The sequence below is a fragment of the Kwoniella dejecticola genome, chromosome 11 (assembly GCF_000512565.2).
Source record: "Kwoniella dejecticola CBS 10117 chromosome 11, complete sequence".
NCBI lineage: Eukaryota > Fungi > Basidiomycota > Tremellomycetes > Tremellales > Cryptococcaceae > Kwoniella > Kwoniella dejecticola.
Window position 1 is genome coordinate 118,684 of NC_089311.1, and position 24,136 is coordinate 142,819.

At 48.0% G+C, this 24,136-nt stretch overlaps 12 protein-coding genes across 12 annotated transcripts; 6 read left to right on the forward strand and 6 right to left on the reverse strand.

Annotated features, from left to right (window-relative positions):
* Nucleotides 1–632: 632 nt before the first annotated feature.
* On the reverse strand, nt 633–1,286 carry I303_108169 (uncharacterized protein; the record flags this gene model as incomplete). The annotated part of the gene is made up of 1 exon (XM_018410770.1): nt 633–1,286. One exon carries the CDS (start codon nt 1,284–1,286, stop codon nt 633–635), a length of 654 nt encoding a protein of 217 aa, XP_018260580.1.
* A 1,330-nt stretch (nt 1,287–2,616) lies between these two features.
* Nucleotides 2,617–3,345, reverse strand: I303_108170 (uncharacterized protein; the record flags this gene model as incomplete). Its single annotated transcript, XM_018410769.1, has 1 exon — nt 2,617–3,345. One exon carries the CDS (start codon nt 3,343–3,345, stop codon nt 2,617–2,619), a length of 729 nt encoding a protein of 242 aa, XP_018260579.1.
* Nucleotides 3,346–3,807: 462 nt separating this feature from the next.
* On the reverse strand, nt 3,808–5,999 carry I303_108171 (uncharacterized protein; the record flags this gene model as incomplete). Its single annotated transcript, XM_018410768.1, has 6 exons — nt 3,808–4,050; nt 4,164–4,499; nt 4,626–5,212; nt 5,361–5,526; nt 5,593–5,611; nt 5,704–5,999. 6 exons carry the CDS (start codon nt 5,997–5,999, stop codon nt 3,808–3,810), a joined length of 1,647 nt encoding a protein of 548 aa, XP_018260578.1.
* A 443-nt stretch (nt 6,000–6,442) lies between these two features.
* Nucleotides 6,443–7,539, forward strand: I303_108172 (mitochondria fission 1 protein; the record flags this gene model as incomplete). Its single annotated transcript, XM_018410767.1, has 6 exons — nt 6,443–6,505; nt 6,581–6,650; nt 6,804–6,866; nt 6,969–7,070; nt 7,238–7,327; nt 7,463–7,539. The coding sequence occupies 6 exons, from the start codon at nt 6,443–6,445 to the stop codon at nt 7,537–7,539; spliced, it is 465 nt and encodes a 154-aa protein (XP_018260577.1).
* Nucleotides 7,540–8,497: 958 nt separating this feature from the next.
* Nucleotides 8,498–10,228, forward strand: I303_108173 (uncharacterized protein; the record flags this gene model as incomplete). The annotated part of the gene is made up of 6 exons (XM_065969774.1): nt 8,498–8,716; nt 8,843–8,890; nt 8,970–9,351; nt 9,530–9,810; nt 9,894–10,077; nt 10,176–10,228. The coding sequence occupies 6 exons, from the start codon at nt 8,498–8,500 to the stop codon at nt 10,226–10,228; spliced, it is 1,167 nt and encodes a 388-aa protein (XP_065825846.1).
* A 1,380-nt stretch (nt 10,229–11,608) lies between these two features.
* On the forward strand, nt 11,609–11,902 carry I303_108174 (uncharacterized protein; the record flags this gene model as incomplete). Its single annotated transcript, XM_018410765.1, has 1 exon — nt 11,609–11,902. One exon carries the CDS (start codon nt 11,609–11,611, stop codon nt 11,900–11,902), a length of 294 nt encoding a protein of 97 aa, XP_018260575.1.
* Nucleotides 11,903–12,971: 1,069 nt separating this feature from the next.
* On the forward strand, nt 12,972–15,457 carry I303_108175 (uncharacterized protein; the record flags this gene model as incomplete). Its single annotated transcript, XM_018410764.1, has 8 exons — nt 12,972–13,086; nt 13,236–13,657; nt 13,751–13,885; nt 13,979–14,290; nt 14,377–14,580; nt 14,717–14,935; nt 15,093–15,202; nt 15,304–15,457. 8 exons carry the CDS (start codon nt 12,972–12,974, stop codon nt 15,455–15,457), a joined length of 1,671 nt encoding a protein of 556 aa, XP_018260574.1.
* Nucleotides 15,458–15,835: 378 nt separating this feature from the next.
* On the reverse strand, nt 15,836–17,147 carry I303_108176 (uncharacterized protein; the record flags this gene model as incomplete). Its single annotated transcript, XM_018410763.1, has 2 exons — nt 15,836–16,438; nt 16,548–17,147. 2 exons carry the CDS (start codon nt 17,145–17,147, stop codon nt 15,836–15,838), a joined length of 1,203 nt encoding a protein of 400 aa, XP_018260573.1.
* Nucleotides 17,148–17,705: 558 nt separating this feature from the next.
* On the forward strand, nt 17,706–19,356 carry I303_108177 (inorganic pyrophosphatase; the record flags this gene model as incomplete). The annotated part of the gene is made up of 9 exons (XM_018410762.2): nt 17,706–17,735; nt 17,825–17,840; nt 17,910–17,958; nt 18,031–18,074; nt 18,170–18,247; nt 18,336–18,724; nt 18,846–18,979; nt 19,067–19,176; nt 19,319–19,356. The coding sequence occupies 9 exons, from the start codon at nt 17,706–17,708 to the stop codon at nt 19,354–19,356; spliced, it is 888 nt and encodes a 295-aa protein (XP_018260572.2).
* A 258-nt stretch (nt 19,357–19,614) lies between these two features.
* I303_108178 (uncharacterized protein) lies at nt 19,615–20,178 on the reverse strand (the record flags this gene model as incomplete). Its single annotated transcript, XM_018410761.1, has 4 exons — nt 19,615–19,683; nt 19,755–19,848; nt 19,922–20,118; nt 20,170–20,178. The coding sequence occupies 4 exons, from the start codon at nt 20,176–20,178 to the stop codon at nt 19,615–19,617; spliced, it is 369 nt and encodes a 122-aa protein (XP_018260571.1).
* A 290-nt stretch (nt 20,179–20,468) lies between these two features.
* I303_108179 (uncharacterized protein) lies at nt 20,469–22,352 on the forward strand (the record flags this gene model as incomplete). Its single annotated transcript, XM_018410760.1, has 5 exons — nt 20,469–20,613; nt 20,744–20,980; nt 21,138–21,629; nt 21,736–21,857; nt 21,957–22,352. The coding sequence occupies 5 exons, from the start codon at nt 20,469–20,471 to the stop codon at nt 22,350–22,352; spliced, it is 1,392 nt and encodes a 463-aa protein (XP_018260570.1).
* Nucleotides 22,353–22,963: 611 nt separating this feature from the next.
* On the reverse strand, nt 22,964–23,773 carry I303_108180 (uncharacterized protein; the record flags this gene model as incomplete). Its single annotated transcript, XM_018410759.1, has 2 exons — nt 22,964–23,034; nt 23,170–23,773. 2 exons carry the CDS (start codon nt 23,771–23,773, stop codon nt 22,964–22,966), a joined length of 675 nt encoding a protein of 224 aa, XP_018260569.1.
* Between the last annotated feature and the right edge of the window lie 363 nt (nt 23,774–24,136).

Consider the following 24,136-nt stretch of genomic DNA (forward strand, 5'->3'; position numbering starts at 1 on the left):
ATGAGGTGAGAGAGAGAGATACTGGAAACAACGTCAGGAAGGCGTGTTTTCGGAGGATTTCCTACTACCTACGACAACCCTTAAGAACGTCCTTGGACCTCGTGGGAGATGGATTGAATGAGCGATGGATGTGATGCACAGTAATGTGTACACGTCGAGATATGTTGAAATCTTGTACAGTGCGTATGTGTATTGTGTGTTCGTGCTTAGAAATGAGGAGAGTGACAAATTGCACGAGGCGAAATCACCTCAGATGAAAATGTGTGGCCTCAAGCCTACCATGCCGCATCAGCGTAGACTGAACGCCACATGCGATAATTGGAGCTCGATGTCAACGGTAGATCACAGCATTGCATCAATGTCACCCAAATGCCTGTGTAGATAAGCCACGGATACTCTACAGTCCACAATAGCGGTCCGCACTTTCGATCACCAATATGCGGTTATAGGCGTGAATGATGTTTGCGATATGAGCGAAAGAAGCTGAAAGAGATAAGGATGCTGTACAGTAGAGAAGAGAAAAGGTAGTATCCCCCGTACTTCGACCATTTTGGCGAGAAGACCGCAAGCCTTCCCCAGAACCAGTCACCCGAGCGTGGTGCGGTTGAATGACACCCATATTGTACTACACCTCATGGTCCTCTCACTCGTTCGGTCGGCGTGATCCTCTGACATCCCGAGCAAAATTCCTCTTTCCAGTACTTTCGTCGTCTCGTATCACAGAAGGCGCACTCGAAATGGTACACTTCGGGGAAAGGTGCGGAAGGGTTCGGATGAGGTGCCAAAGGCTGAGAAGTGAAAGCGGGTCTCAACATATTTCCATCCGAGGTCTGTGGTGGTGGGTTGTACGGATTTGAGTTGAACAAGGGGAAAGTCTGATGCCGACTTGGCCTAGGGGGAGGTGGTCGACCTGGATAAGGCAGCTGTTGAGGCAGGGGCTGAGGTTGTCGTACGTAAGGGTTGTATCCGGGATGAGGTATTGAGTTCTGGGAGTTCTGGTTCGCGTAAGGTCCGTCACTCGGATGCCAAAGATCAGGTCCAGGAGGTCTTCGTGGGTACATACGTTCTAGATCTCCGCGTGTAAGCGTACTACCATCGATCATGGGCGAAGACCTGGCCCATAGTGGTGGCGGTCTAGAAAGACCTTGTTGAGATACAGAGGAACCTTGTTGAGATGCGTTGGAAGATGGGACGTAGCCGTCAGGATCGTGAGGCTGGTATAGCCCGTCCAAGGGGGCATTATAATCTTTCTTCAACTTCTTTTTCCCTTTGAGTTTGTCAAACATCGTCGATGTCGGCGAAATCTAATTGAGACGGATGTTATTGTATCTCTGCTACGGTCAACTGATGTGACGGTGTTAGTGATGGGTAGGGAAGGTGTGAAGCGATGTCTAGCAAGCAGAAAACAGTGCCAGGAACTCTGAATGTCACATATATAGACCGAAAGCCGTCATTCGTGTAACGGAGGACAAGCTACACGTTAACTACAGTATCTGCTCAGAGCTTCTGATGACCTCATCGGCTCATCTGAAAACAAGGGTCAGTAATCTGATCTTGCAATAAGAAATATGATGAAGTTTCTCTAATCTCGTCATGTTATGCAGATCCCTCACGCTTTAGCCGAAATGTAGAGAGGGACCGTCGCCTTTTGCGCGCTATCGGAGCCAGATTGATCGATAAATTCGAGCTATGGAGTCAATAAACTAGGCCAAAAACTTCTCATACACATGTCAATCCGCTCTAGCTGGTTCTTAGGGCTGAAGGAAACGCTAATCCAACATAATTAAGGGGTCCTTTCCACCTAACCTAGAACATGTGGTGACCAAAGCACTGCAAGCGAAAGATTGCCTCGACTCAGCTGAAAAGATCGTACCTCGTCACCAGTAATCAATCAGTATGCAATCTACGACACGCTATCCTGTTGAGCAAATTCGACAAACGTCAGCTAGTGAACGTCCTGTTCTCTGAGATTCAACGACATTGGATGCGTGACCAAGTGTCCAGCTAGACCCGCGAGGCAGCGATGGATTTGGAGCTGAAGCACTTGTTGGTGGACTGCAAGGAGATCGTTTTGGTTTTTGATCGCAGTTCATATTCTTGGTTCAGTTCTGCGTTCACACATGTTCTACAGGCACAATTCGGCTTGAGAAGCCAGATCGCCATACAAAAGAAGAAAAAGCAAAATTGATCTACCTCTTTGCTAGTTTGATTCATCGCGCAGCGCCCTTGATGAACTCGATGACCGCATTATGAGATCATTGGCGGCAATCTAACATATTGCACTTTACTATATCTTGGGGGCGTTGACGGGGAGAGAATCTTTAGCGTCTGCGAAAAGCACAACCTGCCCATCTGCTCTGCCTCATCTGTCCCCGGGAATACTAGCCTACTAGCCAATTGCGCCCGGCTAATGCAGCTGAATGGAATCGTCATGAGATGAACTGTATGAAAACGTAATTTTTGTCAGATGAAGCTACTGACCTTTCTACTCGATTTATACTGAAGTATGGCTTGACACATCTTTGATCGAGTGGATCGTCCGTCATTCCATCAGAGTATAATGCACTGTATTCCTTCCGATTTAACTACGCATACAGTGCATCTATCTACTCGGATTTAGGTGTGGCAATCATGACAAACCCATTGCAAGCTTGTCCCCACTACATCTACGCCTTCTTCTCCCTGATCCTGATGATCTTGCATCTTCGCTCCACTCAACAAGTCCACGTGCATCAGCACCATATCTTCTCTCAGACTCTCTTTCCCACAATGGACACACCACTCCACTTCAACCTCGTCAATCCCCCTCTTCTCGCCCTTGACCACTTCGCCTGCTTGAATCGTACTTGATTCTGAAGAGATACTTCCCCTTGTCCGCTTCGAAGAGGTGTTGATCAGATGCTCCAAGAACGATTTATCCAGTCGTCTGAGCTGACCTCCGAAGGAAGCTATACTCCCGCCTACTGGCGGTTTGACGGTAGACGCGTACTCGCTGATCGCTAAGGAATTTGGACCGCATGGTTTGAGGGTAGAGTATCCTACAGAGCTAGCTAGACTCCGGAGATCCCTGACTGAGTTCGGAATACCGTCTTCGGGTATTTGTTTGGTGGGAATAGGGGCGATGCCCTTGGATTGTGAGGGCGTGTGCGAAGGTAACGAGATGAGGGGAATAGGCAGGGCGAGAACAGGTATAGAGGGTGTTGAGGCTATTTGGAGATCCGCTGGCAGAGGTGGGCGTTGGGATGATTTGAGAGATGGTGAAGGACATTCTTGGTCACCTTCCACCCGATCATTATAGCTCTGATCATTGAAAGTAGATGAATTTTGGATGATGTCGGTGGACATGATTTTCGAAAATTGAGTGATCATGTTGAATCTCTGCACGAGATGGGAACGAAAGCGATTGTCCTTGTTCGGGGCTTGCAATCGTGATCAGTGAAGACCTCGATTTACATCCATATGAGATGTACATATCAGCCCGAGCTCATCGATAGCGTGCGAACAGTACGAGTACCACCTTTGTCATGTGGAGTTGGTGTACAAAGGACTCCCTGTCGATCAACTTTTGAGCCAAGTCTCCCGGTCTTTTGTCATTAGAAGGATCCACGTTTGACGATTGCGTAAACTGTCAAAGGCTCATAATGGGTTACAAGGTCCTCCTACGAATTATGTTAGTAGCCCGGTGAGACGTGAAGTTTGCACTATTGAGGGGCATTTGGGAGTACCAAGAAAAATGATGATCGTCAATTCATTATTATCGTATAGTCAACTCTGCCGTCAGCTTGACTGATCGTCAAAAGCCAGTCCCTAGTCCCGCTCCTTCTTCATAGCCACCAAACCCCTGTTCTCTCTAAGAAGTCGCTTCCTTCGTTCAGTCTCGACCTCTCCGGGAGTCTGCCCGCCATTGATATACAGCTCTTCTAGCAGTCTATCAATATCGGGGGTAACGATGTAATTTTTGTGGATTTCACCTAGCACTTGAGCGGACTTGGTCTTGTGTTCCAGGTGGACGAGGTGTTGGATAAATGTTGTCGGTAATCCTGGTGTGACCTGAAATTCATCGATGCGTTCACGTGTCAGCTTGTCGAAGCCGCAATGTACTGTTGTGAGGTAAAAATGTGAAAGTCGAAGGAGAGATGAGAAACTCAGACTTTGAAACTCACATTCATGACTATGTCTTTACCCATGACAATCTTGACTTTCCCACTTTTCATGACCACCATCGTACCGACTCTACCCTCCGGTACGGGCTCTGGACCCTTCTTGGCGCCAGCACGCAATTGAGCAGGTGTCGGCTTAACGTCGGGTTTTATATCTGGTTTGACGTCTTTCAGAGGCCCGTTGGTGGCTGAATGCGCAGTCCCGTTGGTACTTGCAGTAGTACTGGCAGTAATATCGGGTTTCGTATCGGTTTGAGTGAGGTCGACGGGAGTCGAGGGAAGAAATTTAGGGAACAAGTGCGGGAATTGGAAGATGAATAGCTTTTCTTCGGGATTGTCCTGCAAATATGATATTCGCCAGCGCTCAGCGATGACTCATGAAGAGAGAATCTCGAACGCGAATAGGTGGGGAATGACGCTTGATGAGTTTGTGACATCGGCCAAGAAGCAATGCCGCAAACTCACAAATCCCTCAGCTTGAACAAAGTCACCTTCCATATCCTCCTCTTCTTCCTCTTCCTCACTCTCACTCAGATCAACCATCTGCGCTTCATTCACTTCTTCTTCATCCTCATCTTCATTAAGCGGACTATCATTGCCACCAGTCTGAGCAAAGTTCCGTACTCTTCGACCTTGATCATCCCTATCTTGAAGCTCATCATCTGACAACATCGTATCATCCTCCCTCAACGGAGCAGCCCGTTTCTCCGGAGAGATAGGCTCGTCCTTCACCCTCGGCAGATCCGGGTCCACGTCCAATGCTACATCATCCGTCTCTGCTGCTTTCGACTTCAATTTCGATTTTGACTTTTTCTTGGATTGCTTTTCCTGTTTTTCATCTTTGCCTTTCGCCTTTTTGTCCTGGTTTAATCGCCTATCTCTGAATAAAGATGTGGGTGCGGACTCGGACATGGTAGAAACCAGATCTATATCGATTGGCCTGCCCGCACCGCCTTCGGTGTCGGAATGATCAGAATATACTTCGGCATCTTGCTCGTCGTACCCTCTTGTTGTGGGTGCTGCAGCAGCTGCGAAACGTCGAGATGACGAGGCTTCATGCCAGAATTTTGATGTCAGCTTCATCTTTGGCACGTGAAGAAACTGGCCATCCAGTATCGCATTCTCCGTTGTGCCTGCCGGATCATGATGCGCAGATGTATGAATGGGAATGACAAGCGATGAAGCTGAAGTTCAACTCACCGGCAGCGACTGGTCGCGGACCACCGAATACACCAGCAGCGATCGAAGTGGAAGGTGCATTCCCTCTACCTCTCCCTCTGCCCGGCCCACCCCTTCCTCGAGGTGCTCCACGCGCCGCACCTCCTCGAGCTGCAGACGGCGAAGCGGTCGGTATCGATGAGACATCCTGTAAAGATATTGTAAGCCTTTTTTCCTGGTCTTCTTTTAGGAAGCGAAAGGAGTACGAGCTTACCGGCTTCACGTCTACTTCCCTATGAGACAAAAGGATCCGGTCAGCCAACTCTTCCGCAGGCAGGTGCTTCGGATGGTTTGATTCACCGGATAACAGATCAAGCTGACTCACTGTTTCACCCTTCTAATTGGTACTTTCGGCTTGAACTTCATCCTTTGCACTCCGCCGGGAGGTACACTACCTTCGGCCCGCGCACCGGGCGCAGGCGTCGACCGAGCGGATATTGATCCTGCTCCAGAGCCAGACTGGGAGGATGAGACAGTTGACATGGGTATAGAGGCGAGATTGGATGGTATGAGTTGATTTGAGGTTGATGTGGACTGAGCTTGAGCTTGAGGTTGAGAGGGTTGACCTTGTCTTTGTGCGGCTGCTATGAGCGAGGGTTTGGACCTCGTAGGCGCTGACATCTTGCTGCAGATCCTGTGTTTTGCGAAATTGCCTTGATTTGGGACTTGATATGAAGAGGTGGTTGAAGATCACTTCACGCAGAGAATAGCGAAGCATGACTTTGAGCCAAAATCACGAGTCACGTGAATAGTAAAGTGCTGGATTGAGAATTAATTGTAATTTTATCATTCTCTTATTACGTTTACCTGTAATAGCGATTAGAAGTGAATTGGTGGAGGCTGTGCCTTTGTCGATTATTACGATAACCGCCGAATTGATGACGGTGCTTCTTACTTGTTAGAGCTTGCCACCAGGAAGTCAGTCTGACACACGTAGAATATAGATGTAACGAAGCACGCATTCAGAAGATTCATTAACAGGAAGCACAAGCCTAACACCGATCAATCGGTTCGAGCAGACTTGCACAATCAGACCACACCGAAGTCACCTTCCCTCAAATAAAATGCCTACCGAATTACCGTACGCTGCCGAGGCAGAGACATCGTTGGGGTACGAGGAGCTCCAAGTAAGTTGCTGCACGGCAGCGCTCGCTGATTTGGAGAGCTGGACATTCTGAAAGCTAATCATACTCCGGAACCAGGTCCTGCGAACGCAATATTATAAGGAGATCGAGCAAGGACATGTGACGACGCAGAGTAAATTCAACTATGGTGAGTACATGCCCAGCTTGTTGGTCGGAAGAAGGGCTATGTCGGGAACCAAGGGAAGAGTCATGTCACTTCTAAAGCCATAGACGTTGACGCTTAGCTTCGGTGCTTCGGGAGATTGACGTAAAGTTCAGAAGCTGATCAATCTCACTGTAGGATGGGGTCTAGTAAAATCGAACACCGCCGAACTGCAAACCGAGGGTGTCAAATTATTGCAAGGTGAGTTGGGTCCTGACTGCCTTATTATCTGGAAGTGCGGGAATGCCTGCCAGCGATGTGGGACATGGCTGATAATGTCTGTCTGGTGGATCAAATGTCTAGAGATATACTCCGCGTCGCCAGCTCATCGACGGGAATGCACATATTATATCGCTGTGGGATATTACAAGTTGAAGAATTACGCATATGCCAAGAAGTTCAATGGTGAGCGGATTCACAAATCGATCTTCTCTCATCCTCTGGACCAACAGCTTCTCATTAGCTTCCCATCTAGCTCGTCATCCTAGGACGACGGATCATGCGAGAAGGCGTCTCCGGGCTCTGTCCCTTCAGCCAGTAGTCAGTAGCTGATTTCTTGCCGGGTATAATAGACCTCTTACTGTCTGTGGAACCGGAGAACATGCAAGCTCAATCACTACGAACACTGATAGATCAAGCTGTACAGCGAGATGGATATATTGGTGAGTCGTTGAGATGTTAGATGTTACAACGCCAAGATAGCAGCCGGCGGCTATTCTCAGCGAATTAACCGAGAATTAAATGGGTTCAGGCTGAATGATGAGGAATCTAAGCTGATCTGTGAGGTTTGTATACAGGTATGGGTCTCATAGCTGGTGCAGCAGCGGTGACGGGGTTGATAGTTGCTGGTCTAGTGAAGAGATCAAGAAGGTAGAGCGGTCAAGTGATCAGAGTGAACGGTGATTAGCGGTCTGCGCAAGTCTCCAGAAATACACCCATCCGATTTTTCCTTGTGATTGCAACTTTCATCATCATCGTGTTCTTCATATTGTGCTTCCATGTAAACACGTATCTTTGAATGCACAATGCAGGCTATCTATACTGCTACGGAGTTTGATAAGATGCATACAAATCATAGTAAACTGAAATGTTCAAATGCCGCATAGGGCGCCATGTACATCATAGTGGTAATCTGTGCCACGTGATTGAATTGAGTGAGCGTCAAAAAGTCTGAAAAAGGTGCCGGCCGAAGAAATCCTACGATACACTGCAACTACTCATATCTGATATCACCATCCATCGAAAAAGTCCAACATCGTAATTCCAAGCCATAGACAAATCATCAAAACATTACTGCATCTTGGACTATCACAACAACCTCTGGACAAAGGCATCAACTGGCTCTGACTGGCCATCTACCGATTGCCCCTTTGCTTGAGGGAACATCTGGATCGAAACGAATCTCAAGGTGAGTGAAGAAGTGGAGAAATTTCCGTTTCTTCGGGATGGGGTCCATCCAACTACGAATACTGGCAACACCTGGTCCACGTATCCCCAGAGGTGTACATCAGAGACGATGTACTCATCTGGGTGTTCCGGACGATGGAGGCCAGCATCCTGTGGACCGGGACTGCGGTGTCAGGGAGATTCACCGACACTTGGACGCAAGGATACTGCAAAATCGCCGTCATGCCAAATATGCTGATTTCATGACTATTCCCTCATCAGTTGCAACTTCAACGAAGCACCAGCAACAACCAAACTTGGACTGTATACACTCCATTCTTGAAATCATCGGATCACCACGCATTGCTCGGGTCCATCGACTTCTGGCTTAAAATTGCCTTCACTCACATCCAGGCCAATCTCAGCCCTCGTTCCCCCGCACCGACATGTCATCCTCGACTCCTTCGTCGAGCTCATCGACTTCCACTTCAACTTCGACACCTCAATTCCACATACATCCGCACTCTGCTCATCTGAGCGGCTCCGTACCTCCTATTCAGCCCGCGGGCGAATCGTCGGTAGCGCTAGAAGAGGAGGAAGAGCACGATTATGAGAGTTTACCGGTCGGTAGTGGGTGGGCAGTCAATATGGCTGCGGGAGCTATGGTATGTTCACACCCTCTCTCTTTGCTACCCTCCCATATGGTAAATCGATCAGCACCCGCCGATTGTGCCGCGTGTGTGTATATAGTATGAGGAATGAGCTAATTTAGTATAATTTGGTCTTGGTAGGCCGGTATCTCCGAGCATGCTGCTATTTTCCCTGTGGATTCCATCAAAGTAAGTTGAACATCCACTCATCCACTCCACAGTTTTCAAGGAGCTTGAGGCTAGAACTGAATTCTTGCTCTTTGTACAGACCCGAATGCAAGTCCTCCCAGCACTGAATCCCATCCTATCGCCATTGGGCGTATCATCCGCTACCGCCACCGCAGGCGCGTCCACCTCGGCGGCAGCAGCAGCAGGCGCAGGGGGTGTTCGACCTGCTCCACCACAACTGAATACGATAATGCAACATGTCCGTTCGATATCCACTACGGAAGGACTTAGATCGTTATGGCGAGGAGTAGCTTCGGTCATCTTGGGTGCGGGTCCGGCCCATGCGGCTCATTTTGGGATGTACGAGTTTGTCAGAGAGATCAGTGGAGGACGAGGAGAAGGTTGGGCGGGCGTAGCGGGCACTGCCCTAGCAGGGGCTGCCGCGACTATCTCGAGTGATGCTCTGATGAATCCTTTTGACGGTGAGTCGCGTTCTTTTCCTTCCCTGATCGTCGCTTTTGGCTTTTTGCAGGCCAATGTTACATCGGTCAACGGAAAGTCGTCTGTGTTGTCTTGTGCCGCTTTTGTACATTCATACCTGAACATGATCAGATCAGTCCATGTGTAGCCGAGGTCGAAGCTGATTATACGAATTCGCAGTGATCAAACAACGAATGCAAATACGGAACTCACCCCATCGAAACGTCCTATCATGCGCACGAACGGTCTACGCCCGAGAAGGATTGGCGGCATTCTACGTATCATACCCTACCACTTTAACAATGAGCGTCCCTTTTACGGCGGTGCAATTCTCAGCATACGAAAGCTTGAAGACCCTGATGAACCCGGACGGGAGCTATAGTCCGATAACGCATTGTACAGCAGGAGGTATCGCAGGTGGATTAGCGGCTGCTGTGACTACACCCTTGGATGTGGCTAAGGTGGGTCGCATCATCACCTGTCGATACTAATTCTTACTCCCTCACTTGGGATGACTGCTAATCTGATTTCCGTGGTTGGATAGACTCTGTTACAAACGCGAGGATCTAATTCGGACCCTCGTATACGAGCTGCTCGATCAATGGGAGAGGCATTGCGGATCATCAGAGATCGAGATGGATGGAGAGGCCTGAGAAGAGGAATGTTACCTAGAGTATTGACTGTTGCGCCTAGTACGGCGATAAGCTGGATGAGTTATGAGTTCTTCAGTGCGTATCTGCTCTCTTCTGCTCTATCTCTCAAGCCTCAAAAATATGCCAGCGATTTTGAGACTTTGCTGAATTACATCTGTTTTTTTCTGCCGCAGAGGTGCTTATAAGGCAGAATGGTCATTTACCTGAATCCGGTCAAGCGGTGTAAACGCACGTATATTTCATCAGTGGAGGTTGAGGTTGAGGATAATCGATGAATCGAATCGCATCAAAATGTATATATAGATAAATAACGGCTCAATGCTGAGGGATGAAGGGAAATGTGCGTTGCGTTGCGTTGCATTGCATTGGATGTTGCTACAAAAATAAAGCAAGGAAGGGAAAGGAAGGGAAAGTAAACGAGAGGGATGAAAAGCATCCAAGATGGTACGATGTGAATACGGCCACCCAAGCCAAAGCAAGGCTCCGTCATACCTTAATCGTTTTTGGCATCTTTTTTATATTTATGGATGTCAAGATCTTGCATTGTCATTGTCATGGTTCGTTATTGCTTGGAGGGAATGACAAAGATGGACGGACTTCCTGATTCGGATTTGTGGCGACGATGACATAAGTTGATAGTACTGAATAATGCTAAAATGATGAATGACGACAGTGTGATGACGGGAGGGTTATGAGGGGAGGGTTATGAGGGGAAGGAAGGTATTCGATATCCTTTAGCCTCGAGTTTTTGGTTGTGGCTGTGGCTATATCACCCGTACTTGTATTTGGGTCTATGCTGTTTCACCTTGCTGCGTTGTACATCACAACACAATCCGCATTCAATCGAGGCAAGGACCCTTCAACCCCTACTCAGCAGGTGCAATTGTGGTTCTAAATAGTCGGTCGCTGATCACCAAAGGACATATCTTGGAGCATCGTCCAAGCGAACGAATGATGAGGACCAATCAATCACTGAGATTCGGTGACGCTTTACTGTGTGAAGGGGGAAAAACTTGCTCGTTGACTGTATTCCTTTGACTGATGAAAATCGACTTGGTTCAAACATTGGTGACGGCTTGTGATTACAAATGACAATTCACGAATGGCAAATCACGGATGACGGACGACGATTGAGGATTGACGATTGACCACCAAAGGACGCGGAATGACTTCAGCAGCTATTCAAGGCTTGATTCAAGGCTGAGATTCCAGTGATACAGTCGTCCAAGGCTGTGCAATGCAGAGAAGGAGGAAGAGAAGCTTCTCTCGACATCACTCAATGATCTCCATCAAGCTCACCATCAATATCGAAGACGATAACATCATTGCAAATTCACGATATTCTCGAGGCTGAGTGACGAGAAGGTATGAAACTCTTCTGTTCCTATGATTGATGCAGGGCAGTACCATGGTTTTACATCGAATTGGACTGCTCCGTATTGATCCTCAGTCTAAAGGGTCTATTATATATAGGCGGGACTACAAAGTATTCCATCGTGAATTCGAGATGTATTTCTCGCTCAGGCAAGTGAATACTGTGAATCACTCTCCCGACCCGTTATACATTTTTATCCGGCAAATATCATTCCAAGCAGCTCAACACACCATGAGCGATAACAATAGTGCAGATAACGATGAAGGAGTGCAAGTAAAACAAGAGAAGTACTTCCCAGATTACGATGCTTTCCCCTTCACTGTCCAGCCTGTGCCCTCTACCTCGACAACAGGTACCAACGATAACTACAACGATAACAATAATAACAGTAGCATGACCAACCACAATGCATTTGAACACCCAGATACCCCTCCTTGGCGAAGTATTAACGATTTCAGACCGCAAGATATTCTTTATGGAGCGAATCCGTATATCCTCCCACGGCCTAATGCTTCATGGTCATGAGCCCAACCTCCAAATTCAGCCTACGAGTACTTCCAATCTCAACCTCAACATCAATTTCGAGTCGAAGAATCGGTGACTCCAGCTCAATCTCAGGTCTTTCCAGCACATGCTGCTGCTGCGACGAGTCACCAGATTGCACCATACTCGTACTCTTTCCCGCCCAAGTCCTATTTCAGTGCCTTTGGTAGCCTAGCACATGCCTATCAACCACCAACGACTTTGACTACGAGTAAGACAACGACTACGACTTCCACTAGCAATCTTGATACGACCCTGACAGACGACGAAAGAGAACATCATTTCCCGTACGCGTACTCGAATGGGATCCCAGATTGATGACTACCTCCCCCCTGGTTCATCCGGAAGTTTGGTGGGCTTGTGCGAGGTGTTTCACCCAGAAAAGCGCTTTTGATCCGGGTTGGTCGATGTGCGGTTCTTGCGGAGTAATCACGCAGACTACGCAGCTGCCAGGTAAAGGACCTTGAATTTGAGAGAGCAAACTGAAGGCTGTAGGGAGAACCGCAAGATGGATCGGATATGAAGCGCTGCGATGGAGCTGGGACATGTTACGGAACAAGCGGAAGAGGGTTTTTTGGACTGATATTCTGACGAATCATATTGCCTTGCAGTAGGATGAGCAGTGGACAGTATGAATACGGCTTCCTTTCTTGACGTCTAAACGTATAGCTTAGCGAGATTGGCTACCAGCGTGCGATGTCTTGGTGATTTCCGATGTGGTAGCGAATTGTATGAATGCGCAAAACCACGAATTGCATCCTCGAGCTGAGAGGTCCCTTGCCACTTGCAGCACAATGATCAGATAGAGACGCCACGTTGAGCTTGGACCGCGTTAATGACGCCGAAGTAGTCGAGTGGAGGTGATCGTGCTGCATCATTAACCGGAATATCAACCTCATCCTCCTGTCCTAGTCGATCAACTTGCAGCTTTCTTCTTTCTCCACTATCTGTTTGCTCGACATCTCACAGTCAGACAGGACCACCTCTCCAGGACCTGATCATCGATAACCGCAGATCAAGGATATAGAGCGATACAATCGTTCACTTCGCCATGGTACAAGCTTCGTCTTCTTCTTCGTCTTCCGGTCGTCGCTCGGTGGAAGATGCGATCGCTGCTGTGGATCTCAGCACATTCGATTGGAAAGCGTACGAAGGGACGTATACAGGTAAATGTGGTCTCATTTTCGATTCTCGTATTCGATAGCTATACATACGGATTAACACCAAAGTCCGCTTCGTATACCATTGGAGAAGCCAGGATCACTGCGATACTAATACTGATAATGATGCTGACAACCAACATAACAAATCCCAGGTCGAGCACTTATCACCCGTCTGATCCATATTCCAAATACACTCCTGTCTCCCCCCGCCAAACCTACTACGCAATCGATCAACCTCGCAAAAGAAGCTCTGAAAAGACTGATACCGCATATCAAGAATGAGACTTTGGATTATCACACTTATATCCAATGCGTCAATTTGCTCAAGGACCCTGCATCTCGCCAGAAAATCGAAGAAGACAGGATGGAGGTAGATGAGTCGGCGGAGAATGATGCGCATGAGTCATCCAGCATGAATGCTAGTACGAGCGCAGGAGCAAATCAGGTGGAATCGAATGGTGTGATGGATAAAGTCTGGGTGGACGATGCGAAGGAGCATGAACGAAGGGAGAATTCGAAGTTGTCGGTAGAGTTGACGGGGTATTTGAGTAATCTCATCAAGGAGAGTATCAGGGTGAGTCTGGCCCTCCTAGCTTTGGTTGCAGCCATGTCTCTAGGTGGTGGTGGTGGCACTGACGATGTATTTTAACGGCACTGGTCTTGCTAGCTCACGTACCTCGCCTACGCCCAACTCTCGATCAAGGTCGGTGATTCCCAGGCGGCGATGAAGAATTACGCAGCGGTACGAGAGTACAGTACGAGCCAGCAACACCACGTCGATCTGGGAGTAGGCATTGTAGAGGTGAGCCAAATCCCAAATCCCACGTTCCATCTTCTTGCTGTTCCGTGCAAGTCAACCTTATGCTGATCTCGGCTGATCGTATACTTGGTTTAGACGCTTTTGGCATTCAACCAACCTCAGGCATTACCTGGACACATCTCCAAGTTGGAAGCGACCCTCGATCGTCTCCACCCGCCTATAACAACTAGCAAATTCCAGGCTGAAGCTGCAAGCGTCACTGCTTCGGATATTCGAGAACGACGAGAAGCGGAAGCTAGGAGTCAAGCAGTGAGAAGGACCGTCATGGTTCGAATACGAGTGGGCAAGGGATTGGTGACCCTATACAATAAGGAATGGAGCAAGGCTGCGAGGGAACTTGGTGCGGTCGGGGAAGTGGAAGGTGGTTTGGGTGATTTTGAAGGAAAGGTAAGTCCCTTCCAATACCCGTAGCTAGGTGTTTGGTGGACCCCGGACTAATGAGCTGATGAGAGTATGGTCCTTGATGGGAATAGGCAATATCGTCAAGTGATTTGGCATTGATCATTGCTTTCACGACACTCGCGAGTTCCCATCGAGAGAAGATCCGAAGAGTCCTCCTTGAGCAGACGTCGTTCAAGGCGCAGGTGGATGATGGGAGTTCGTGGATCATGGATCTGGTCAGATCGTTTGTTGATGCGAAGTATGGGGAAGTGATGAGATTGCTCTACAGGTCTGAGGTGGGTCGACTGTTGTACTTCTTCTCTTTCCCGAATTCTACTGCACGCACAAAAACTGGGTGTCAATCCGTTAGATTAAGGCATGACTTCGTAGGGCAGAACTAGGCAAGCTGATATTGCGAATTTGGGTATTCAGCCCACACTCCTCCTCAATCCATTCTTATCTGCTCATGCGCAGACTCTGTTGGAATTGATCCAAACTCGATGTATACTGCAATACGTCCAGCCATTCTCGACAATCCATATTCCGCTAATGGCTAATTCGTTCGGATTGGCCCCTGGCGAGATGTTGGGTCTGGTAGAGATCTTAGTGGAGAGACGCGAGATTAAGGGGAAGATAGATCTGATTGATCAAGTGAGTGCGGTACATTGCACATCAGCCCAAACAGCCCATTTCAGTCATCTGCCCAGTCACACTCGAGTTGAAATACATGTGGTACACATACTCAATCAAGGGCCATTCGGGTCTGCGAGTGAGGCAGAACTGATAAAATGTGATAAACACTTGATAGGTGTTGGTGATGAAAGATCCCGATTATCGAGGGGGGATGTTTACGAATGCCTTGAAAGTCGGTAAGAAAGCGAGCGATGTTACTCAGTCTGCAATACTCCGAATGAAGATGTAAGTGATTTCGTCCCGGTCTTGCCGGTTCTCTCATTTGTGCTGCGTTGCGTTGTGTGCGATAGCTGATCTGGTATTTTGGGTGTGGTTGATCGATATAGGGTCGAAGCTGGACTTATTGTCGATCCGAGGCCGCCCAAGAATGAGAAGACTGGAACAGGTACGGGTGCGGGTATCGATGAGAAAGGACAACTTACATTAGATGAGGGATTGGGAGATGGGTTGGACATTGAGCCCATCTCGTTCGAGGCTTGATTACAGTCCAGTGATGCGGCAGCGTGGGATGAACCGGGCGAATGAGAATGAGAGTGAAGATGATGATGGAGCATGAGAATGAGCATGAGAATGAGAGATCGACTGTAGAATAGTTTCATGGACAGAAAAGGTAGGCTGATACAGCCAGCCGAACAGACGGCAGTCAACATCTCTTGAGAGTGAGTTGTATATAATTTAACATGATATGATGGCAACATGCGTATGAACCTATATATGTATACTGTACAATCCGTGAGGTGAGCAGGCATACAGGACAATACAACCATCCAAGCGCAAGTCGATGAGGAAATCTACAAAGGAATGAAAGTGAGGAAAGCGAAAGCTACAATTGATGAGACGCATCAACTCGATGATGGATCATATTTTGATACCTCCCATACAATTGACAAGCGATCTTTTCGCCTTACTATCGCTTGCTGAATTCGAATTTGACATCTTCTTATTATTGTTCAGCTTGCTAAGTTGAGTCAGATGCTGGGATTCCCAAAGTTCATCATCGAAGAAAGCTTCTAGAGCCCTCTGTTCTCTAGTCAAATTATCGATCCTGATTTTCTTCCCGCTCTCACTGCCAATCCCCGACACTGATACTTCTGGTAATGATTCTCCGGTAGAATGACGAAGGGGATCAAAGGATTCTTCCAGCTCGGAAAGACCCAGATAGGTATTGGCGATTCCGTGATCTGTGTTTTTGGTGAGGAGTTGGAATTTCTTGATTTGACGTTGTTGCTCCCTTTCCCTTTCCCTTTCGCGCTCCCTATCCCTGGCTTTCTGTTCGCTGCCGGCATGAACATCACCATCACCATCGCGGATGGCATTTCGTGATCTGATTGTAGATTGATGTATCTTGGATAGAGGGACAGAACGACGCGATATGATTATGCTCTTGCGAGTTCGAAGAATCCGCGGATGGGTGGAGAGCGCTTCGAATGGCAGATTGTTGAGCGATAAGATGTCGTGAGGCTGTTGCGAGTGAATCGAGGGAAACAAGCACGATGAATAAGCGATTTACTTGGTTACACGAGATGTGCTGTAAGACAAGGACAAGGAGACTTGACTCGACTGAACTCACGTCGCTTGCGTATTTCCGAGCTATGGATAAGACGGTATCGCCCTTTTGCACCTTATGAGTGACTTCGACTACCTCAGATTCATCTTCTGCTCCTTCTTGTTCAACTTGTTCACCTTTGTCGTCCTCTGCTAAGTCAGATGTATCATATGGTCGTAATGGATCGGACTGCTGAGAGTTGGCTACGGCATGCACATCTGACCTATTCGGTGGTTCATCATTGATGACGAAATTGGTATTGGATATATCAGCATATTTTGGGGGTAAGTCGTCCTTTTGTCGTTGAGGAGTATCATCGAAGTCGTTATCGTCATCGTCGCCAATATCAAATACTACCTCCCCTGCTCCTTGTGCTATATGGCCACCGGCATTCCTGGTCTCGTTTCCAACGCAAGTGCGATCAATTCGAACACGATAGCGGCTACTGCCTCCTCGTAATTCCTCTGATCGAGGATCGCCGCACCGCAAACATGGCATGTATTCTTTCAACCTCGGATTGCGGATTAGGCAATTATCGCATATTGGGGAAGAGCAGCATGGTGTGATGTATGCGCTTCGTAATGATAAGGGCGTGAGTTCGGATGAACATGTTTGACATGACATCCTTGTTTGGCTGATCGACTGGCAACTCGTGAATTGAGGTTGACTTCCGTCTATCTTGGAAGAAAGGAGGAATGAGAATGGATCTGAACGACTGGAAGTCACTCTGTTATATTGCGTTGTGTGGAAAGCTTAGCACTGACTGGCTGCTGCTTCGACCAATGGTCACTATTATCATATCTATATGGAAGAAAGCAGTCGCATGCACCATAATAACCAGTGATCGACACATCGGACATCGGTGGCGAACCTCCACCGGCCTTTTGAGGGTGAAAGAGGTGCCACATGATGATTGTATGAGGAAATAACGCCGGCGGTAGTGGTACATTTGGAATAATCTGTATGGTGGTATGGTGGTATGGTGACAGTGTGGGGTAATAGTGGATTAATTCCAGATTGTGGAGGTGACGTGCTTGAATAAACGCACAGACCCACACCAATATTCATCCACTCAAATTCATCATCCAATACCCCGTCCTTGTTATCCTCTCTAGCCAAAAGTGGACATACATGAATATCGCTATTCGTACATTGTCAACTACAGCAAAACACCTCACCAAGATGTCCGAATACCAAACTAGAATCATTGGCGTGAGTGTCCTTTCTGACTTGTATTCCTTTCTACGTGTACGCGGGACAAAGTGGATAGGATGTTGACGTGAAAAATCATGCACGTTTAGGCTGCCAACACCCTCGGTCAGTCATCATTTCCAGACAAAAGAGTTACAGGGTGAGAACTGATAGTTGATATGGCACGGTATATAGAACACCGAGTCTTCCTTGAGAAAGAGGGCAAGGTCGTTTCCCCTTTCCAGTGAGTATTGATATGCGAAGGCTCAGCTCAGAATATCATAAAGCTGAATGAATGAGCTGATCTGTGATACAGTGATATCCCTCTCTTCGCCGATGAGTCCAAGACCGTCCTCAACAGTAGGTCAACCGCTTTTCAGCTGTAAGGGGTGCAATGCTCTGTCCGAAGATAGCTGACGATAGATTCTGTTTTTTTTTGTGTTTTTGCCGAACAGTGGTCGTCGAGGTACCAAGATGGACCAACGCCAAGATGGAGATCTCCAAGGAGGAAGCTTTCAACCCTATCAAGCAAGGTGGGTCATTTCAAAGATCCGTCAGCTTTCAGAGTCCGATTTCCCCTCGGATAGTAAGCTGATTGTTAGACTTGGCTTATGATGGCAGACATCAAGAAGGGTAAACTCCGATACGTTCGAAACTGTTTCCCCCACCACGGATACATCTGGAACTACGGTGCCTTCCCCCAGACATGGGAAGACCCCAACGTCAAGCACCCCGAGACTGGCGCTAACGGAGACAATGATCCCCTTGATGTCTGTGAGATCGGTGAAGCTGTTGGACACGTCGGACAAGTCAAACAAGTCAAAGTCCTCGGTATCATGGCTCTCCTCGACGAGGGAGAGACCGACTGGAAAGTCCTTGTAGTTGATGTGAACGACCCGTTGGCCCCTCGACTCAACGATATTGAGGATGTCGAGAGACACCTCCCCGGCTTGATCAGAGCGACTAATGAATGGTTCAGAATCTACAAAATCCCTGATGGAAAGCCCGAGGTGAGTTTACTACCCCATACATACCTATGTAACAATCAACGTTCATCCGTCGGTCGAGCATCCCTGTACTCTGAGGGCGATCGGTGGAATGTTGAGAACTAATTATGCTTTGACTTCGCAGAACGTCTTTGCTTTCTCCGGAGAGGCCAAATCCAAGAAATACGCCGTGGAGATCATCCACGAGTGCCACGAAGCTTGGAGAAAGTTGGTCCACGGCGAGACCGCCGCTTCGAGCGACGCATACAACTTGTCCATGTGAGTCTTGTCGCTTGCCAGCTGCACCCCTCATCTTCAAGACAATCAGGACAATTCGTGTTGAAGCTGAATTGACGTTTTGCGCAGCCACAACACCACCGTCAAGGGATCCAAGGGAGTCGTCTCGACCTCAGACAGCGTCTACACCTCTCTCCCTGCTGATTCCAGGAAACCTGCCGGTCCTATCGATCCATCCAGTGAGTGTTTGGCTCGTTGATATTCGCAGATCTTCGCGACTCTCTTAAACTTCATCCCTTCATCACTTCATATACACCTCACAGTTTGACATTGTATAGAGATATCAAATTGAAACCAAGCTGATTCCTGCTCCTTCTGCAGTCGACAAGAGCTTCTTCATCTCCTCCGCTTCCGCTTGAAGTCCAATCTCGAGCAGTCGATTATGAGTCCAGTCTCTCAAGGCAAGGCCAGCCACCAATGCAAAACGATGCAATCAAAATATAGTTTTCTCAAATATCAAATATGAGTAGATGGAAATGCAAATGCATGCTCCACATTGCTTTCACTCGGTATCGCCTCAAGGGAGGGAGGCGTCTGCTCGTTTGGGACAACACAATCTTACGACATGGTTGTACTAATCCACAGGATATAGCTTGGTCGCGAATGCTTTGAAAGGACTAATCGGTGAGGGGCAAACCCATTTCCACGTGAATATCACCAACGGTCCTACCCGTGATTTGACCGTACTAAAGGTATCAAATCGACATCTCGTCAGCTCATGACTCCTTCGGGAGAATTCGGTGAGCGACAAACTTACTTTACCAATCAACGCTTGAGTAGCATCCTTGATCTCGTTGTATTCGTGTAAGAGCTTGATGTGATTCTGCACTACTTGGTTGGCGTCGTTATCTCTGAGGCGGACATGGGAGATCAGCGAAATCAGAAACGGTGCGCTTATGCGAGAGTTGATCAAGTGTTATTTACCCTAATTGCCCTTTCAGTTCTTGTAATTCAATTTTCAACTTGTCTATTCGATCTTGCTTTGAATCTTTCGCTTTCGCTTGAGGTTGTGCTTCGACTTTTGCGGGCGGTCGGAGCTCGGCTTGGTCTGATGTTTCGATTTCGGTTTCGGGCAATTTGGCATTGGGAGTGAAAAGGGAAGAGGAAGAAGGTGAAGTCGGCTTGAGAGTCAAGATGGGTTAGAGTTAGTGCGCTGGTGCAGAGTGACTCACTTGTGACATCCGGAAGCGCTGGAGTAAATGCTGCTGGTCTTGAAGTCTGCGAGCAGCAGGGTGGATGATAAAGAGGAAGGAAAGGAGGAAGACTGACTGTCATATCTGTATATAAGTCTCTGAGAAATGCCAACAAGCAGATGGGAGGAGATAAAGAGGTGACGTCACTCGGCCTAATGTTCTCGAAATCAGTCGCGATTCAACTAATCCAACTTGATTCTTTATCTTATCTGTTGTTTCACCTTACTACGTTATCACACCCGACCGAAGCGACAGTACTGGCATCGGTGCACTCTAGCATGTGCGCCGGATACGATGAGAACAACAACGACAATGCTCCGTCCTGGAGCAATAAGGGAGATTCAGAAAAGAGAAGCGACGCAGGGAAGGAATGTCCAGATTGGGAGAAGTTGGAATTGCCTCCAGCTCATATATTGAGCCATCGTAAGTCTGAAGCAGAAACGTCTTTGCTGGATGCACTTTGGAGCCGTCACCGCATGGTGGTGATTCTTGTCTACATTGACTATGATGGCCGGCTGATCAACAGGTTGAATGATTTTTTATCACGTCTTAGTGACCGATGCGCATTGTCATCCTACTGATCTCGATCAGGCCGCCGAGACATACGATAATGTGAGACTGGGTGGATTGGCTAGTATGGCTACGATACCTGAGGATCAAGAGCGAGTGAAGGCTTTGAGTCGAGATCGACCATGGCTCCAGCCGTCAGAAATAGGCAAGGGGAAGGGCAAGGGGAAGGGGAAGGGGAAGGGGAAGGACGATCGGGGCGTTGGGGTCGTAGCTTGTTTCGGTGAGTCCAAAGTCACCTTCATCTTGATCCCCGGCCAAAAGCTACTCGGATTCACTTTGAGCAATACACGCGATAACAAAGTCTGATTTATGATTTACAATTGACTTTACAATTGACTTGCATGCGCCAAAAACTGATAGCTGAAGTCCTTGAACAGGCTATCATCCATGGTTCACACATCAATACACCCTCTCTTCACCGCCCAACATCCCCTCAAAGGAAGACCATTACTTCTCGCTCTTCGCACCCAATTCTTCTAAGAACAAGGAATTATTGAGTACTCTATTACCCTACCTACCCGGGCCTGTACCATTTGATACTTTCTTGGAAAAGTTGAGGACTGATCTAAGGACGAGTCTGGCGGATGGGAGATTGACGATGCTTGGTGAAGTTGGATTGGATGGGTCGGCACGGATGAGATGGCCTAAAAAAGCTAAACACCTGCACCCGGACAGCGTTAAAGCTGATGAAGCTCAACGCGATAACTATACCAAGCGAGAAGTAGGAAATGACCAGGCTGATGACGACTGGAGGAGATTGACGCCTTTCAAAGTGCCCATGAAGCATCAGCGAGCCATACTGGATAAACAGCTTGATCTGGCGGTGGAGTTAGGGGTGAATGTTAGTTTCCATAGTGTTGCTTGTCCTGGTGAGCCTGTCTACTCCATGGCAACGATAATGATGGTTACTCGAGCTCAACAAGCTGGACGAAACCTCATCATAAGATGCTGACTTGTACGACTGGTGTGCTTCAGGTCCCTCGCTCGATACCCTCATTTCGATGCGCGAGAAATACGGAATACGGTTCACGAATCGGATCAATGTGGATTTGCATTCTGCCGGAGGTTGGTCTCCTGAATTCTGGAAACAGGCTGAGGTGGGCTCTCCTTACCTTGATCTGATAAAAAACATCTGCATGAACTGATGTCATGTATGAAATCGATACTGATTCGGAACCCAATTTGCTATTTTTCAGCGAAATCTATCGAATCTCTATGCGAGCCCATCGATATTCATCACCTCCCGCTCACCTTCCGCATCATCCTTAATCGCCTCAATATCAAACGATCGCATGCTGGTGGAGAGTGATTCACACGATGTCACGCTGAGTGATAGGTTAGTCTGGGCAGCGGCGGAATGGATATCGAGATGTAAAGGCTGGAAATTGGAAGGTCGGGATCGGCACCCTTCAGATCCGGATGACTCCGACAAGGACAAGGTGGCGGAGTGGGATGGTATTGAGGAACAAGGGAAAGAGGAGGAAGAGGAGATTGATGAGAAAGGGGAGATTGTAGAGGTAGAAAATAAGGAGATTTGGACGGTGAGGACCCTGGAAAGAAACTGGTTGAGATTCATGAAGGTTATAGAGTAGAGCAATGGTGCATGAGGCGTATCAATTACAAAGTGCGACATGTATGTCTCGTACACTACCTTAGTCTAAAAGTGATTTCATGTCAGTCCCAAGTCTCGATGAGAATGTTGAAAGGAGGAGACCAGTGGAGCTGGAAAAGATGAAAATGAAGATGAAATCCAAGGCTTAGAGACGTGATGGTAAGAGGAACGAGCAAAATTGAGAAAGGCTCACGTTTTATGAAATACCATAACCCGACGTAAGAGTAAACGATCAACCCCGATTTGATCACTCCTCGACTCATATTTTCCTCCGAAAGGTCAATTTGGCTATTATGAGTCGGGAGGCGATCGAAGTTTCGCGAAGTGAAAAACATGTGTAACGCCCCGCAAGCGCTTAGTCCCATTAAGAGCCTGCAGAAAATACAGAAGGGCGTGAAGATGTTGCTGTGTGGTGTGGCGTATGGGAAGTGGGAGTAGGAGTGGTGAAGAGAGAAAGGGAATGGTGGATTAGTGATTGATTGATTGATTGATTGATTGATTAAGCGCTGTATCTATGTGTAATATCGAGACAAGAAACCCTGATGTATCTGGTGTATTGCCGGGATTGCAGGATGATTAGAGCCGGATGACTCACACATTGGCGGATAATCCAGTCGCCCAGAACATCCCACCCATCAGATTGATTGTCCAGATAATACCGCCTATGTGATCATATGACCATGTGTTAGCGAATCCGGCGTTTGGAAACAGGCTCATGAGCGGTTAATACGGTGAGACGGTGAGACGGTGAGACAAAAGGATGAACGGTACTGTGTCCAAAGATGAATCAAACAGACCAAGAGCAAACCTCTCAGCGTTGGTGATCTCGCCTTGGGCTTGATCTTGGGTATCCTGGGTATGAGGATGCCCTCGTGATGAATTATGAGCTCGCCGCTGGTCATCGATCTGAGGCTGAGCCGGAGTTAAAGGTCGAGGCTGAGGCTGCTCTAAAAGCGGAGACTGATCGTGCGATGGCGATGGCATCGGAGGTCGAGCTTCAGCTTGCGTTGAAGGTTGAGTCTCAGTCTGGGATGCAGGAGTCGGAGCCGGTCGTTGGGATGGAAAGACAGTTTCTTGTTGTGGTCGTGGTCCTGGTCGTGGTTGTGATCGTGATCGTGTTTGTGTGCAGTCCAGGGCTCTAGCCACAGGCGATGCCGCACCCTGGGACGGTGCGAGAGCCGGTTGTTGAGGTTGATGTACAGCTTGAGGTTGCGCTTGTGCTTGTGCTTGTGCTTGTGGTTGTGGTCGTGGTCGTAGTCGTGGTGGAGCAGGAGCAGCGGCTGAGACTGAAACCGACGCTTGGCCTTGAGCAGGCATCGAAGGCGGAGTTTGAGCTCGAGCTCGAGCTCGAGGTTGAGGTTCATGTTCATGTTCAGGTTGATCTTCTTCGACAAATCTCATCTTGTCTGCCACTCCTTGCGATCTGAAGTGTAGTCAGTACTAGCCTGTGTAAGTGTATGCAATCCCATATGCAATGTGGTGAGTAAATGAATGGTCAAGACTCGATTAAAACAAATGATAACAACGATCTGAGGGAACGTTTCATGGCTCAGAGGTGCGACTCCATGTCAATTTTGCGAGGCCCATGTACGTATCCGCGTATACGTAGCTGTTTATCATGACCAATGACTCGACTGGAAGAGTGATCTCGGTTCGTACGTAGGTGGAGTCGTAGAATTGTACGCGTGAGCACGTAGCCTTAATCTCGTCAATCATCATGAGTCTAGTCTGCCATTAGTAGCTTTCTTCGCACCGGGATCCTCT